The following is a 17,878-nucleotide window of genomic DNA, read 5'->3' on the forward strand; positions in this document are numbered from 1 at the left end:
GGCCTTTTATTTGAAAAGTCTTCTGGAGTAGGGGAGTACTGCTAGGGTGGGTGCCCTGTTGGTTGGGAGAGGGGTTTAGGCTAAAATGGGATAAGAAAATGGAATGAAGCCGGGCGGATCTCAGTGAGTCCGAGGCCAGCCTGGTCTACAGAGTGAGTTCCAGGACAGCCAGAACCACTTGTTACACAAAGAGAAACCCTGTCTCGAACCCTCCACCCCCCAAAAGAGACGGAATGAACAGGATGTCCCAACCTCTCCCCACCCCTCAGGAGAAGCAGGTGTCACATTCCTGTGCCACAAACCCTGTGTGTGTGTGGGGGGGGGCAGAGGAAGAATGTGTATGTCTCAGAAAAGGGAGGTCCCCTCCCCACCCAGCCATCTCTCTGCAGCCTGCTGCTTCTTTGGCTCATGGCTTGCCTACGTCAGCACCTCACATTCTCCAGATACCCTAAGAGTCTGCCAAGCCTCTACTTACACCAAGGCCAAAGGCACCAGGGCTTAAAATAGCCCGTCCAAGGAGCCCTGGAGCGCACACATGGAGAAGGTGGGGGCAGACACCCGGCCCCCTTCTCCCGTTGGGCCGCACAGCGAAGGGAAGGGAGATAAAGTAAGCCAGAGTCCTGCAAGGCTAGCTTGGCTCCCAGGAGTGGGAAGGCGCCTGGGAAACTCGAGATAAGGCGCTAATTTCACAAACTAACTGCCCAGCCAGGGCCATGGCAACTGTGGCCTCAGATCAGGAAGAGAAGCAGAAAGGCTGGCAGGAGGAAGAGGGTGTGGGTACCAGATGGGCTCAAGAGGGGGGGGGGCTGGAGAGGCAAGGGCTGTGTACTCAGAGGCAGGCGGCTTTGGTGAGAGTCAAACACACTTTATTCAGTACAGGAATGTCTGACAGAAGGCCTTGAGGGTCCCTGACAAAGAACTCTGCCTCAGGCCTCACTGTGAACAGAACAAAGGTCTTCGTGTAAACTGGACACAAAAGGAGAGGGGGTTCCGGACAAGGTTCCAGTTGGGCCAGCCCCCGCCTGGGCGAGTGTCTGAGCAGCTCTTGTGGGTGCCAGAGTGGGGGAGGAGAGGGGCCTTGCAGATTTAGTGTCACCTCCCAAAGGCAGTGAGTGAATGGGTGAGAGCAGCCGGGGCTGCTGGGTCAGCACATGATTAGAAGGGTCTGAGATCCACAGCCAGGAGGACAGGAGGTGGGGATGAGGGCTTGGTAGGTCTGTACAGCGCTTGTGCACCACACCTGCACCGCCAGCCTACCAGTCACCCCCAGTTAACTAACTGAAAAGGAGACTGACCTTCCCTGCCCAGGACATCACTCCTGAAAGCGGGGTCAGTGTGGGAGCGGGGAAGGGACTACCAGTGGGCAGATAAGGCAGGTCTGCCGGCAGAACCAACCTTACTGACCACAGCCTCGGGACATCATGATCAGGATGGAGGAAGGGCTCAGGGATGCACCAGAAGAGCGCCAATTTTAACCTCTGCCCTGGGATGGAGCGTTGGGCGAGGCCCCTTCGTGCAGACTGGGTAGAAGGTAATCTCAGGTCGGGGAAGCCCTATGCAAGTCGGTGAGACCATCCCCTTCCCAGGGATGCTATGCTGGGCCAACAGGGCTGGGAGAGGAAGCTCTTTAGGAGGCTGGTGCTGGTCATCCTGGGATCTTTGGGGTGATAAGGAGAAGCTACTCATCACGGCCCATATGGGGCTAGCTGAATTCCCTATCGATACTAACCGGAGAGCGGTGGGCAAAGGCTGACAAGAGCATCTTCCTGACTGTCCCTGCTACCTGGGACATATGCTCCATAAACCATGTCCCCTACTAGGAGCAAACCTGTTTTGATCCTCCTCCATGGTGTGACCAAGCACTCCGGCCTGAAGAGGGACCCCTTCCATCCTGAGGGCCCTGTGCCCCCATGTGGCTATCAGGTCGGCTCACCAGTAGGGAGTAGACTAGGGCTGTCTGTCTGGAGGCCAGGAGGCCAAGATTGGTGCCGAGGGTGGATGGGCATCAGGCAAAGCCATCCGACTCTCACTAGGAAATCTGTATGTCACATACAAGGCTTGGGGTAGAGAGACCCGGGGAAGGCCAGCACCTATCTAAAGGACTCACAGCTGGGGCAGGGGTCGCAGGGGTAACACAAATGCCCTGGTTTCCAGGGATCACAACCAACAGGCAAAAGGAACACAGACAATCCCTGTGGAGGCAAGGGGGAGAACTGTTCTGGGCATGCGCCCTGCCGGGGACTCACTCATCAAACTTCCCCTCTCGGATATGCTCAAAGGAGAAGGGGAGGAACTTGAAACCAGCCCCGGAGTAGAATTTATTCTGGAATTCCACCCTGGAAAGAAGAAGAGTAAAGTTACCATTTCGCCGAGAAAATAAGATAGGGCTAAGTGTAGTGGTGCATGCTTCATCCCAGCACCGTGAGACAAGACAGGCCGATCACAGTGAGACCCCGTCCAAAGAGTAAATCAAATAAGGTGGTTAAATGGCTCAGTGGTTAAGAGCACTTGGTGTTCTTGCAGAGGACCTGAATTCGGTCCCCAGCATACGCATGGCTGCTCACAACTGCCTGGAACTCCAGCTCCTGGAGACACCTCTTCTAGCCTCCACGCCCTCATTCAGACACATAGATAAAAATATTTAAAAAAATAATAAAGATGAGCGCTTCACCATACTGCCCGGGCTGGCCCTGAACTCCTGGGCTCAAGCCATGCTCTCGTTCCGGTTTCCACAATAGCTGGGACTACCGGGACCGCCATGGCGCCTGGGCCAGGGCGACCCTTTTCAGATGTCTATGCTACTTTCCCTCCAGAGGACAACTCTGGAGATGATTCTCTCACTCCACCTCCTCTTGTGCTGGACAGCTTTGTGTCAGCTCGACACAGGCTAGATTCTCACTTGACTGATGAGAATCTCAAATGAGAAAATGCGCCCATAAGATTGGGCTACAGCAAGCCTATAGGGCATTTTCTTAATGATCGATGCCCAGTTCGTTGTGGGTAGTGCCATCCCTGGGCCGGTGGTCTTGTGTTCTATGCGAGAGCAGGCTGAGCAGCCATGGGGAGCAAGCCAGCAAGCAGTACCCCTCCATGGCCTCCTCATCAGCTCCTGCCTTCAGGTTTCTGCTTTGCTTGAGTTCCTGTCCTGACTTCCTTCAGTGATGAATGGTGATGCACAGGGTGAGCCACATAAACCCTTTCCTCCGCAAGCTGCTTTGGTCATGGTGTTTTATCACAGCGACAGAAACCCTAACTAAGACACCCCTTGTGTGGGTTCTGGGAATTGAACTCAGGTGGGTCACGGACTTTTGAGGTAAGCCCTGTTACCCACTGAGCCACCTCACTGACCTCTGCTATTTTTTAAATTAAAAATAACATTGAAAATGTATTATGGGGGAGATCAGAGGTCTACTTTGTGGAATCGGTCTTCCTCTTCCACTTTTCCGTGGGTTCCCAGGCTTGCGTGGCAGCACCTTCACCACCGGGCCACCTTGCCAGCTCCTCAGGAGAGGCTTTCAGAGCCCAGGGCCGTCCTCAGCAGAGCACTGCACAGGATGCCCGGAGAAGTCTCTGTCTTCACATCATTCTCACTTGGTCCTACTGGGTGCGTCTGTGCTAAACGTGTAACAGCACAGACAGCACAGTGTGGCAGCAGCAAGTTAAGGAAGAAGAAAGCCCTGAACCCCTTCAGCCACCCCTAAGGGAAGCCCCCTGGAGTACTTCTCCTTCTGGGTAAACATGACTGCCCCGCCCCAAGAAGGGAGACTTGGGAGTGAATGCTGAAAACGGTCAGCTCAGAAGAGGAAACTCTCAGGAAAGAGGGGGAGGCTTGGGATGGGGGGCGTTCTTCTGGAAGCAAAAACATCTGAGAAAGAATTCTTCTCTGGAGGCTAAAAGGAAAAACAGGGCCTTAACTCCCTTCCCAGGCAGATCGGCGGCTATCCCTGCTGGTCTCTTTGGGGCCCTTTTCCAGCTCAGAGGGGGCAGGAAGAAGTCGGGAGCAGGGCTGCCTGACTGTTTCCTCCCGCACACTCCCCTGGCCGGCAGCCCAGCAACCAAACCACCACCAAATATGGGCAGGAACACGCAGGCTTGATTCAGAGGAAGCCAAGCTGCCCTGCAGCATAGTTTCCAGGAGGTACCCTGTGACCCTTGTAAGAACGGGCGGGATGGGACTGTGGTGGGCTCCAGGGGACAGGTGACAGAATCTTCGAGGCCTGGAGAGGAATCTGGCTCCACAGTTCACCCTTCAGCTACACGCAGGGCTTCTATCACTCAATTAGAGAACCATGGGTGGGGGCGGCTAGTGGTACCGAGTCCCAGAGGCTCCTTCAGTTCTGGGTGTCGGCTTGAGGACACAGTGGCAGAGCTATGGGCTGTACCTGTTAGAAGTGGGAAGAACTTGCCGCACATAAGAAGTGATCATATGGCACTTTCTCTGCCACCCTCACAGTCTGCAGGGGCAGGGCCCAGACCCCTAGGCCTCCCAGGGAAAATGGAACTCACATTAGCTGCAGGATTCCAGGGCCCAGATTCACCCTCCACCCAGTGCCAGCTTCTAAGAAGTCTCTCTGCAAGTTCCAGGCACAGAGCTGGGGGGTGGGGGGGAGCAGGGAGGGTGGTTAGGCTCCTGCTCTAGCTCCCTTCCCTTGGGTTTGGGAGGGTTCATGTTGGTTAGGATTTATTCACGTATATCAAGGGTATTCCTGAACAACCAAACAAAAGACGTACAGCTCTGCCCTTTATTCTATACCATGTAGCCCAAGACTGCCATCACAGGGTTCCAGCTCACATCTCCAGTTCTAAGGATGCAATCCAAAGGACTCCCTGGCTGGCCAATCACACAGACAGACTAATTTCCAACAGGACGGATGGAGCCTAAGTTTTGCTTAGATGGTTATAGTCACCAATCTGCTTGTCTCACATCTGCAGTTCCGGTGCGCAGGCTGATAGACAAGGTCCTTCTGATGCCACCTGATGCTACCTAATGCAACCCTTCTCACCAGCTAGAGTGCAGGGCAGTTCTAACCAGGAACATCTTGGATCTTCTAAAATTTCTGTTGTTTTCACAGTGCTTAGAATGGAAGCCAGGGTCTTATACATGAAGACACCATCTTGGGTTTATCCTGAGGTCAGTCCTACTTGACCTCTCACCCCTAGAGTTCTCACCTCAAGCTCCCAGTACAGAGATGGAAAACAATCCCCCCTGGCCGCCCCACCCAGGGAAATGTGTGCTTCCTGAGAGAGTACAGACCAAAGCCGCCTTGTGGGGTGAGAGGTGCTGACTCCTGTGGGCTCTTCAGCTGTTTGCTCAGCCTCTGAAGGGCACCGAGCACCCAGAGTCTCAGGAGTGCAGACGGGCTTGGACTTGTCACCCCTTCCAGCTCCAGTTCCTGCCAAAGGCCACCCAGTAAGCCAGGGAGGCTGCCAGAGCGAATGTGAGTGCTCCCGCCATGTTCCAGGGCTGGCTGAAGGAGGAAGGGGTTGTGGGGCCTTTTCTACTCTTTGGGGATGAAGACATCTCTCTGAGGGCTCGGGTATCAGGCAATGCTGTCAGCCTGGGACTATCGTCCCCGGACTTTTATTCCAGTATCAATGCATTCCTCCCGCCTGCTCCCAGATCTGTCTCCTCAGCCATCGACCCACGTGGGGGCACACAGGTGTGAGCACGGACACACACAGGACTCTAGATAAGGGATCCCCATCCCAGGCTGCAGCCTTTACGCCTCATTCTGATGGCCAGTTACAGCAAGATCCCTGCTTTGTGTCTAATTATGGTGGGCATTAACACCAAGCCCACTTTGCAGGGTAGGTGGGAAGACACACAACCCAGGAGACAGAAATTATGTTCTCAAATGTCACTGGCCTTATGACCTGCACAACTCCCAGACTAGTGGTTTAGTTATCAAATAAAATCAAAATCAAATTAAATGCTTTTCTTTTCAATCCCAAAGAAACTCAGAACTGACATATCAGGGAAACACCAGGGATGAAGCGAGAGGCATGAAGATGCTTGTGTCTGGTGCCAGAAACAGCAGCACTATCCCTGGGCCACTGTAGCAAGGACAGTCCCCACCCCTCACCAGAGTCACAACACCGAGCTACCTGCAGCCCTTGGCGCATTTCTGCATTTGGCCAGTAGAGGGCGCACAAGCACCAATTAAACTTTCAAGGGGTAGTGCCAGCCTCAACCTTGTCAAGGACCACTCAGCCCTCCAAAGCCAGGATTCCGAAAGTTGCATGAGGCTTCCTCTGTTTTCCTCTTGTACTCAGTATGTACACTACCACACAGACAAATAAGAGCGAGATCTCTGTCTTAAGCCTGTTCCTTGCAGACTATACCTAGGGGGCATTCAGGTGGCAGCACACACCTCCTTTATGTCTCCCATTCTCCATCCAGCCTGAAAAGTCTGTTCACAGGGCCTGCCACACAGGGCCTCTCTACAGGGGCCCTACCTTCAGCCATTGCCTATTACGGTGTGTCAGGGCTGCGTAACAGACACCTGGTGTGTACGCTATTTCCCATGTTCTCACAGGAACTCTGCCTTCTGTCTCCACAGGAGAGAGCTCAGGATTGCCTGCCAGTGAGTCAGTCTGTCTCAGAAGCCTGCCTCACATCCTCTCCACTTCCCCATGTTGCTTTAGGAGAACAGAGGGAGACACTGTCACCTGAAGGCCGCAGGGGAGCCTGAGGATGAAGGCATCCACCTGGCAATAAAACATGGCCTCCCAAACTGCTTCAGCTCCTGATGGGAGTGAGACCCAAGGAGGGCCCCATACCATGCACTCCTGCCTTGCTGACCTGCCTGATGGTTCTGGCCCAACCTCCACTGCTCCTCATCGGCCCAGAACGGGAGGCAAGCCGCCTCAACACGGGCTGGAATCAAGGAGGGGCACTCACTCTTCCCTCCAGTCCTGAGCTCGGGAGACACAGAGGAGAACAGGAAAGCATGGAGGCCAAGAGGGCAAGAAAAAGTGAGTCACCAGCGGGGCCTGGTTACGCAGATATTCCCTCACTGGAGTGGCTGCGGAAGTGTGCTGGCGAGAGCTGGCTGATAACCTGAGGGAGGATGCCAAGCCGAGCTGAAAGCACGCAGCACTCCCAACCTCCCAGCTCAAGTAAACAAACCACTGGGCACAGAGGAGCCAGAGGAGAGCCAGCTCAGAGAAAGCAGTGGCTATTGACTCTGAGGAAACACAGGCCTCCTAGGCAGCTCTGGAGGGAGGGTCACAGACACAGCCTACCCCTACCACCTCGAGCCTCCCCCATAACTTGGCACAACCAACAGGAGACTCTTAAACTTGTGATTGGGCCAGGAGAGAAAGATGAGGGACACAGACAAGAGGCTCCTCAGGGTCAGGGCTGTACAAAGCCCCTGAGGAGCCCAGAGACCGACCACCTATCACCTCATCCAGGGGTTTCTGAGGCAGGGCCAGTGAGTGTGTGCGGTGGGAGTGTTCGTGTAGGGCCAACTAGAGCTTCCCGAGATGGCAGGAGTGACCTACATTGAAGAGAATGGCAACAGAAAGGAGTAAATGGAGCCCTAAGGGGAGGAGTCTGAGGCAAGGCTGCCAGTGAAAGACAGGCTTCTGCTTGCACTGTGGTTGTGTTTCAGGCACGTTTGAGAAATATCCATACAAAATTATTCACAGTTTATCTGAAACTCTACCTAACTGAGCATCTTGTGCTTTAAAGAACTTGTAAACTATAGTTGCTTATCTTTTTCCCCCTAGACAGGGTTTCTCCGTAGCTTTGGAGTCTGTCCTGGAACTAGCTCTGTAGACCAGGCTGGCCTCGAACTCACAGAGATCCACCTGCCTCTGCCTCCCGAGTGCTGGGATTAAAGGCATGCGCCACCAGCCGCCTGGCCACAGTTGCTTATCTTGAGTGTGTGTACCTGTGCGTACAAGTGTGGACATCAGAGGACAACTTGCAAAAGTGGGTTCCCCCTCCACCACGTGGTTTCAAGGAACTGAACTCAGGTCATCAGGCTTGGTGGCAAACACCTTAGCCCCCTGAGCATGTCTCTAGACTTCTCTTATAATCTTATTTGCTAAATCTGGCAGCCCTCATTTGTGGTCACAGTCACAGCCCAGCCTCTAGCTCTCCTATCTCTGAGCCATTTTTTCATATAGAGCCATGAAGGGTCACATAGCACATTAAGGAGAGCAAACATGGCACACCTCCACACCCCAGACCACCTTTGGAAAAGCTGCTTTGATGTCCTTAGCATCCTACCAAAGCAGCATTGGCACAGGGACACAGTAAAGGGACAAAGTAGGGATAGAGTGTGCTCTAGCAATTCCTGGTCGGGGCCAGCCCAGGGCTCTAGCCACGCACAAAACACAAGCTCCTAGCTGTACATGGGTGTCCTAACACTTGAGAAGGTGAAGCACGGGAATTGTGAGCTTGAGCCCAGCTTAGGATATAGAGTGAGACCCTATTTAAAAAAAGAAAACAAGCCAGGTAGTGGTGCTCACCCCTTTAATCCCAACATTTGGGAAGCAGAGGCAGGCAGATCTCTGTGAGTTCAAGGCCAGCCTGGTCTATAGAGCGAGTTCCAGGACTGCCAGAGCTACACAGAGAAACTCTGTCTCGAAAAATAAAAACAAATGAAAAAAGAAAGAAAACAAGCTACAACAAAACAAGACCGATCCCAGAACCCCCTTCAGCTTTACCAGCACAGTCAGAAGCACCTGGGGACACAAAGCAAGGAGCGGGAGCCTTTCCTGGAGCCCACAAGAAGATGAGCAGGGCTGCCTGGGCCTTTTCCAGGGCTCCGCGCCAGGAAAGGAGGGGAGTGTGCAGGAGCTGACTCCCCAGAGCCCACGCCAGGGCAGGCGACTACACTTCTCATAGCTGGCATCTCACCTGTAGAGGGGCTGGGTAGCGGTGTCGGCTTTGAAAAGTGATTTCAGCACCGACTTCCTCAAAAATCCTTGCTGTCCTGGCTCCTAACTGGGGCAACCCATTACCCCTCAACTGAGCTGGAGAAGGGCCAGCTTCCATTCCCTAGAGGACAGACTTCTGGTGCTAAAGCGAGAAGACTGCCCACTCCCTGAGACCACTCCCTGCTCCACCCAGCTCCACCCATGACCCATTGCCACTCACCAGTGTAACCGCAGGGCGTGGAGGAAGGCCGAGAGGCCCTCCATGATCAGCAGAATGGCCACAGTCAGGGTGGCAAAGGCGGTGAAGATGAAGAACAGCAGAAACCCCCCAGCCAGACTCCGGACATGCAGGCCTATGTGGATCACCATGGTCCACAGTACTTCGGAGAGCTCTGCAGAAGGGGAGACACGAGGCGCAGTTGAACTGAGCAAAGGGGAGGGATGAGACCTTTGCTCTTCGCTCTGCCACCGCTAACCTGGAGAGTTCCTTGAAAACTGTATTCCTTTTTCTTTCTTTTTTTTTTTTTTCTGATTTTTAAAGACAGGGTTTCTCTGTATAGCCCTGGTTGTCCTAGAGACAGGCTGGGTTCAAACTCACAGATCTGCCTGCCCCTGCCTCCCAAGTGCTGGGATTAAAGGCGTGCGCCACCACCGCCCATTGAAAACCGCGTCCCTGCATTGGGGCAGCATCATTGCAAACAGCTAGCAGGCACAAGAGCGGATACACCTTATCTGTGCTCATTCTTGGACTGGGGAGCTGGACTGATCCCAGAAGTTTCATGAGTTCCCATGCTGGGGAAGCCCCCACTGATCTAAGGAGTTCCTGGGGTGGGGGACTGGAGAGGACACACTCACGTGCATGTGCAAGGCTGAGGGCCCAGAGCCGCAGGTAGGAGGCCGTATTGGAGATGCAGCCCAGGCAGTACTCGATGGTGTGGATGGCCTGGTGGACCATGGTGTCCGCAAAGTCAAACTGGCACGGGAGGAAACCAGAGGGGAGATCAGGCTAGGAGGGGAGTGTGCAGGAGCTGACTCCCCTGGAGCCCATGTCGGGGCAGGCGACTACACTTCTCATAGCTGACATCTCACCTGTAGCTGGGTAGTAGTGTCGACTCCCCCAAATCGTTCCTGGTCTGGTTTCTAACTAGGGCACCCTAATAACCCCTCAATATGCTACACTGTATCTTCCTTTTTATACAGAGCATCACTATATAGTTTCAGGCTGATCTTGAACTTGGAACCCCACCTCCTTAGCCTCCTTGTGCAGGCTTTGCAGTGCGTGCTACTGCATCAGGAAAGCTTTTTCTTTTCTTTTTTTAATTTTATGTGTTCTCTTTAAAAGACTTATTTATTTATTTATAGACAGGGGATTCCTCTGTGTATTCATAGCTGTCCTGGAACTCACTCTTGTAGACCATGCTGGCCTTGAACTTAGAAGGTCCTCTTGCCTCTGCCTTCCTAGTGCTGGGATAAAAGGTGTGCACCACCACTGATCGGCCAGACTTATTTATTTTTATTTTATGTGTATTAAGTGTCTTCCCTGCATGCAGATGTGTGTACCAGGTGTGTGCAATGCCCACAAAGGTCAGCAGAGGGCATTAGATCCTCTGGAACAGGAGTTAAGAGTCTTTGAGCCTCCATGTGGGTGCTGGGAATCGAACTCAGGTCCTCTGGGAGAGCAGCCAGTCTCTTAACCACTGAACTATCTCTCCATCCCCTACAGCGTGTATCTTAATGAGACTCTTTTCAATAAACTTTTCTCTCCCTGGCGGGATCTGATCTCCACAGTGGCATGCTGCGTCAAGAACCATGCCTTATTACTATTTTTGAGTCCTGCTGCTGTGATTAAATACCCCGACAAAAGCAACTGAGGGAAGAAAGGTTTATCTGGCTCCCAGTTCTGGGTGCAGTCACTGTGTCGGGGAAGCCAAGGCCGCAGAGAGCAATGGATGCATGAGCTGTCTGCCTTTCACTCGGTCCAGGGCCCCATGCAGGGAATGGGGCACCTTCTTTTGAGCTGTGTCTTCCCACTTCAGTCAGCCCAGCAGTGACATGGCCAGAGGCTTGTCTCACAGGTGACTCAGATTTTGCCAAGTTGACATGCCTTACAGTGGAGCGCCTCTGCTTAGAACATGGCACAGGCAGGCACGAAGTTACTTGCACACTGGGTCCCACAGCCTCCTTATTTACTCTTTTCAGCATTTTGAGACCGAGATATCTTCCTTCTTCCGTGACTTCTGAAAACATCACCTAGGGAAACTTTGTCAAAAGTCCACTGATTCCTACATGAAGAGCTAATCGGAAATTAATGTAGGCGTGGCTGGCATGGTAGCTCACTGGCATGGTGGCTCACACTGAGAAGGCTGAGGTGGGGGGGATCATAAGCTCGAGGGCAGCCTGAACATCACAGTGAGACCCTGCCTCTAAAAACCTGAAACCAAACAGGTGTGCCTGGGAGCCAGGGATGCAGCTCAGAGAGCACTTGCTGAGCGTGCCCGGGGTTCAGTCTTCAGTACTGCATGGAAGGGGACTGGGTAGAACTCGGGGTCTGGAAGAAGTTTTCAGAGTCCCCTTTAGGAGCAGTTTTCTGAACTTGGTATATTCTAGAAGGCTCAGGAGGAGAAACAGAATGTCCACCACAGACCAGGTCACAGTTTTCTTTCTGATATTACTCCTCCGAGCCCCACATAGGATCAATCGCCAGCTCCAGCTCCTGAGGCTCTGCCAGCTCCCCCATCCTCATGTCTGGGCCTGTCTTATGCTATAGTCTCTACACTGTGTGAAGGGGCTGGGCTGGAAAGTCATGAGAGTACGGTCAGTAGGAAGAGGGGACACTTCCAGCAAGTCACCCTGGGGAAACGCCTCACTTCCAGTCACCTCTGCCTAATCCTGTGAATTTCTGGACTTTTCTATAAGCTTCTTACTCTGAAAACGAGGAGCCCTTGTTATATTATCCAGAGCTCCCTGGTCCAGCAGCGCTGAAGAAGCCTTCCCGCCCCGGCTGCAGGAACTGCCGGGAAGACAGCCCAGGGCTCAAGGAGACCCGGTCTTTATCCCCGAGCTCAGGGAAAGCAAAGCACTTTCAGTGTTTTCACATTCAACCCAATTTTCTCTCATTAAAAAAAGGAGAACCACGGAGCTGGAGAGGTGGCTCAGCGGTTAAGAGCACTGACTGCTCTTCCAGAGGACCCAGGTTCAGTTCCCAGCACCCACATGGCAGCTCACAACTGTCTGTAACTCCAGGATCCAACACCCTCGCACAGACATACATGCAGAAAAAACATCAATGTGTACAAAATAAAAATAAATTATAATTTTAAAAAAGGAGAGGGGCTGGAGAGATGGCTCAGTGATTAAGAGCATTGCCTGCTCTTCCAGAGGTCCTGAGTTCAATTCCCAGCAACCACATGGTGGCTCACAACCATCTGTAATGAAGTCTGGTGCCCTCTTCTGGCCTGCAGACATCACACAGACAGAATATTGTATACATAATAAAGAAATAAATATTAAAAAAATAAAAATAAAAAAGGAGAACCATCATCAGGACAGACTACATGAGAAAAAGGGTATTTTCAATAAAAGAAAAAAAAAAAGAAATAAAAAAGGGGAACCAGGTGTAGTTGTGGAGACCTGTGGTCCCAGCACTGAGAGGCAGAGGCAGGATGGCGAAGAGCTCAAGGCCATTCTTAACTACATAGTGAGTTCTAGGCTAGCCTGGGCAATAGGGACACCGTATGCCCATCACAGTAGAAAGGAGAGGAGGGGGAACCTTCACTTCCAGGCAATACCCCTGGCTTTCTCTTTTCCTTCCTTCGCATCTCCCTAGGAATGTTTCCTCAGGGGAGATGAGAATTAAGGGAGAAATCCACGCAAGCACTTGGAAGGGGCCCGTCCATCACCACAGGCTGAACACAGGTATCTCTGATGTGATGGCAGGGTCACTCTCCAGCCCTCACCTGTGTTCTCCCCCAGCTTCTGTCTGGCTCTCACCCTTCCTCCTCCAGAATGGCTTCTCTATAATGGTCACATCATCTCCCGGTGGCTGTACTTTGTGGTGTCTGTCACTGCGGCTGCTCCCTTCCTGCCTGAGATTCTGTCTCTTGGTCTTCCTCCTCCTGACATTCCAAAATGTCCCAGTGTCACAGCCTCACCCCTAAGTCTGTTCTGTATGGCTGGCACAGGCTCGCTGGGCACCTTGGGGGTGACTCTCATACAAACACTTCGCCTCTCTGCTGCCCATCCTTGGTTAGCTATGCTGTGTCTCTCCTGGTGTACCACAGGCCTCCAGACTCACTGTATGAAATGCACTCTGTCCCCTGGTCACTGTCCCACATCCATCCAGGCCTTCCCTTCCAATCCCTGTAACTGAGTTCTCTTTAAGCTACGCAGTCCCTTCCTGAATCATATCACACTACAGGATGTCCCCAGGCCACGCCCTGTAATCTACAGCTCCACTCAGGGCCCCCAGCAGTGCCTATGCACCTCAGCCTCACTACTCTGATGATTCCTTGCTACCCAAATGGGGCAACAACTACTGTCATCCTCTGCCAACACCTCTTCTCATGAGCTCCCCAACTCCCACATCAGCTCCAGCAAAGTTGAACCACAGCTGAGGACGGGCTTGGCTTACAGGTAGGCCTTCATCTTTTAATGCTGCAGATGGTGGTGGGTCTGCCCCTCCTCCTCTCTCCCTGCCTCCAGACACCCCTGCTTGGCCAGCCTCAGCCCAGGAGGAGGAACCTAAGGGAACCCTTTCCCACACTTCTTCCTGTTTCACCCCAGCACCTGTCAGGTGCCCTTCTGTGCCCCCACAGCACCCTGGGCACACATCCACCATGTTGTCTATCTCCAGACTGTCTCCCTACCTTGTCTGCAACATCCTTAAAGACAAGAGCTAGCTTTCTTCTCTCCATTTTTATAGCACTAAACACAGTGACTGCGCAGATGAAGGGTGGGTGGGAATGAGGTGATGAGAGCAGCTGGCGAGAGGACGCAGCAGGGAGAGGGGCCGCTGACCCTTGCTGAACCATTACAGCCTTCAAAGATTTCCTAGATAGCAATCGCCTGGGTCTGGTTTGGATCTGGACTAAGTGTCTCCTAGGGCGAGGGCACAATTGCCCTGCCTGGAATCAACATGCGTTTACACTCAAGCAACGTGGGGAGTTACAGAAGCAGGCCACGCTGCTTTCTAAGAAACTGCTTTGTGTGAAATCATTACATGAATGTCAGTTACCTAAATTTGGCTGTGGAGAAACAATGCTGGGCAAAGACAAAAGTTATGACTGGCAGAGGCCAGGGAGAGGTAATTTCCCGAGTGTGATCAGCGAGCGGCAGGGAGGGGAAGAATACACCACAGCCTATATTCGTGAATGTCCACCTCCCAGGGACATGGCTATAAACGAGGACTAAACAGCCATACGAATGGCCCTAGACTGCGGGCTAGAACATTCTGCTGGAAAGCAGTATTGTTGGAGGTGGTGATACTGGGAGAGGGCCAGGCCCCTCAGCAACATGGAATCCCACTCATCCCCTCAACCATGCCAGGCAGCTCAGCCAGCAACTATGCACAGACACCTGGTTCAGGAGTGATGGTTGTCGATGCAGGCAAGGGAGCCTCTCCAGCCATCAGGGAGAACAAACACTGCCTGCTTTGACACAGAACAGCAAGGTTTTCCCACGGCCATGCACTGCCCCTTGGAGAGACCAGGAGAGGGAAGAGAACGGTTTTAGGTACAGGCATGTTAGAGAGAAGTCTGGGGGAAAGATGTAAACAGTGAGGGAAGGCCTTTAAAAGCCTATCTGAAAATCTGTGTGCTGGTACATGAATTATTCTAGATGTGGCCTGAACACTTAGCTTTCTTTCCATTCTACTTTTCATATTAACTTATGACGGCCTTTCATGGAGATGGATTAGTTTTTCCTGAATGTACCTTAGAAACAATGCTCATTTTGAAGGTGGTTCATTTTTCAACAAGGTCATGTGAAGCTAAAACTGACTCCAAGCAAGGGTCTTGTGGCCCTAAGTTGAAGCATCACCAAGCTGATGGGGGAGCAGCAAGAAGAGGCTGGTTGCACCTCAGACAGGGAGGAATGGTAAGCTTTGCTTGCGAGCACTCAGAGGAGCAGGGTGGGGACCACTACCCCTGGTGGCAGAGCAACCAACACATCACAGGAGAGGAAGTGGAGACCCGTGAGACTTAATCCCACGGGCTGTGACTTCAAGAATGCCAATACAGACATTACTTGCAGCTTCTTCAAAGCCAGTTCCAGAGGTATTAGATCAGCAGCCAACAACACAAGGACAGAGGTGACCGACATGAGATGCAGTTAATGGAGATGAACTGTTTCAGAATGCGGGCTCACAAACTGGTTAGACATGGCCAATGAGATACAGGATGCATGGCGTCATGTGTGTGGCCCCAGGGTGTAATAGGGTTGGCAGAGTGAGCACAAGGATGGGAAAAGAGAAGCCCCAGATAGACACAAAGGCTTTGGTCTTACCACTTCGTCCTCGGTAGGCTTGAAAACACAAATTCACACTTAGTGGGAAGCTGTAGCGCACACAAGGTCACAAGCTACGAGCACGCACTACTGCCTGTTTTGGGGGAGGGCGGCTAAGGGCTAAGGTGCTGCAGGCACTCCTCCTTAGCATGCACGCCAAGGGAATCACAGAATTAAGATACATGTTTTTAAAGGCACCCTGACATTTGCAATGAAAAATAAAAACTCATAGTCAAAGTGGCTAGACTGAAAAATGCAGCCTGGGTCCCTCATTGCTACTTTATTTGCTTTAAAAATAATAGAATGACTAGGTGAGAGCTACTAGTTCAGCTTGGAGGCGCTGCGCCACAAGTGCTCCGGCAAGGAGAGTGGATTTGAAACAGCTAAAATCGGAAGCAGAGTCAAAGAAAGGCTAGGCTGGCCTGACTCCTTTCCACTCTCACTCTAAAAAGAATTCAGATAACAAATTTTAAAAGCTCTTTTAAAAACAAACAAAAACCCCTGGATCAAGAACACATCGATGGGGTAGGCCTCAAAAAGAAACCCTGAGTACAGCTGGGAAGCAGTGTGACCAAGGATTCTTGGGAGGATCGGAGGATGAAGAAGCTACTCTGAAGGCTCCCCTATCTCTGCTAGTAAGAGGTGGGATGCTGGGTGCTGTCTGGGCAGAGGAGAGCAGTTAGTAGTTGAGGTCACATGCAACGCCCCACAGACTGGCGGAATTCAAGAAGAGCAGAGCAAAGCTGCATGGGTCTGTGGCTGCACCTGGAGATTAGAGCAGGCCCCACCGGGCAGGCTGCGATAGCCTAAGCAGGCCAGACAGCGGCCAATCATTAGTAGTTTTATTTCTCAAGGAGATGATTGAGTAAGTCTCTTAGAAAACAAGACTAGCGCTGTCCAGGTTAGGAGAGGAAGCCCGCACCACTGGATCTTACCTCGTCTGCGTCCTCTGAATGGGTGGAGAGCTGGTCATGCTGAATAATCTCAGCATCCTCCTCTGTCGGTCCGTTGCCCACCCTGATCCCACCAAAGTTGAGAGTTCCCTACACAGATGAACAGAAAGAGTAGTATTCGCCTGGGCTTTAGTGTGGCACTCTGTGAGGTGGGGAAGGGTGATGGTTAGTACATACAATCCTCAGAAAGGCATACATCCTAACAACAAAAGCCACACCCGCCGATTGAACAAGCTAAGTGAAAATGAGCAACTGCCCCACCCCAACCACCTGCTCTGGCCCCCACGAATGACAGCCTGAGTTTACCACCTCATCCGGCAACACGGAGATGAAGCACCCTTGCCCTGGTCAACGCTAGCAGAGCTCTGCGTGAATGGGAAGCTGAACATGAACACACTCTCATCACAAGAGTGGCTGGACCTGGAAGGTCTGCGAGGGCCCAACGGCTGGTGGGACTGAAGATTAAACTGTGCAAGTGGGGTGTGGGGGGACAGATGACAGCAAATGACAGGATGAGTACACGCTGATCTGACATGCTTTCAACAGGAGCCCAAGGGTTCCGGTGACATCGACCAGAAATGCACCAGGTCTGTCTAGGAAATAAAGGACTCCCTACGTCAGGGAAGAAAAAAACAAAACAAAACAACATCCTAACAGACACTCATTTGTGGCTAAAGAATACCAAGTTTTAAAAACATAAAATAAACAAGAGGGTTCTGGGTGGAGCAAAGGGGAATTAGGAAGCAGCCCCTGAACTACTTCCTATGGGTTCTGTCAACCCAAAGCTCAGCACTGCTTGCCTGCAATGTGAATTGTCCCCAGTAAGCTCAAACAATATGTACTCGGGTTGTTCTCTGCGGTCTCCCTCCTTAGTTTCACCTTTGGGAACACCTCTTCCACTACGCTCACTGACTAGTTCAGCCCCCAGTGTTTATGTAGGCAGGCGCCTCTTTTCTTATAGCAGCTGTCCTACAAGGTTGGTTGTAGGAAGAGCACTTGGAAACTACATTTTCTTTCCTTTTCTTTTTTGGTTTTTTGAGAAAAGTGCTTCTTTGTGTATCTCTGGCTGTCCTGAAACTCACTCTGTAGAACAGGTTATCCTCAAACTCAGAGATCCACCTGCCTCTGCATCTTGAGTGCTGGGACTAAAGGCAGGTTGCTGTCATTTCCAGCTGGAAGTAACATTTTTAATAGATCCTCATATGCTATCCCCAGAAAGTATATACTTAGTAGGCCTGGGGTGGGGTACAGGATTGCATTGCTGAAAAAAACGGTATAATTATTATGAAGGGTACACCAAAATAGGAAATACATTGCACCCATGGAGATCAACAGTTCCACTGCTAAGCCTATATTTACATAAGATACATATGAATCAGGATATTCTCTACATTATTATTTATAATAGCAAAAATTGGAATAAGTACCATATCCATCATTGGCAGTGAGGACATAATTTCAGCATATCCAGCGGATTCTAGGACATGCTGGGTACCATAAAAAGACCGGGGACTACTATGAGAACAACCTCT

General features: G+C 51.8%; 1 protein-coding gene across 4 annotated transcripts in view; it reads right to left on the bottom strand.

Moving 5' to 3' along the window:
- Positions 1-844: 844 nt before the first annotated feature.
- Atp6v0a1 (ATPase H+ transporting V0 subunit a1) overlaps positions 845-17,878 on the bottom strand; it is a 57,198-nt gene continuing 40,164 nt past the window's right edge. For 2 of the 4 annotated variants that reach the window (XM_048450668.3, XM_048450666.3), the window contains exons 18-22: positions 16,329-16,436; positions 15,394-15,411; positions 9,748-9,865; positions 9,113-9,284; positions 845-2,336 (exon numbers count right to left, since the gene is read on the bottom strand). In XM_048450668.3, the coding sequence (XP_048306625.1) occupies positions 2,243-2,336; positions 9,113-9,284; positions 9,748-9,865; positions 15,394-15,411; positions 16,329-16,436 (510 nt within the window). In that variant the 3' untranslated portion in view covers positions 845-2,242. The remainder of the gene's footprint in view (positions 2,337-9,112; positions 9,285-9,747; positions 9,866-15,393; positions 15,412-16,328; positions 16,437-17,878) is intronic. The other 2 variants (XM_048450669.3, XM_087909975.1) reach the window with 1 other exon arrangement.

This window comes from Myodes glareolus, chromosome 9, assembly GCF_982192425.1.
Source record: "Myodes glareolus chromosome 9, mMyoGla1.1, whole genome shotgun sequence".
Lineage (NCBI taxonomy): Eukaryota > Metazoa > Chordata > Mammalia > Rodentia > Cricetidae > Myodes > Myodes glareolus.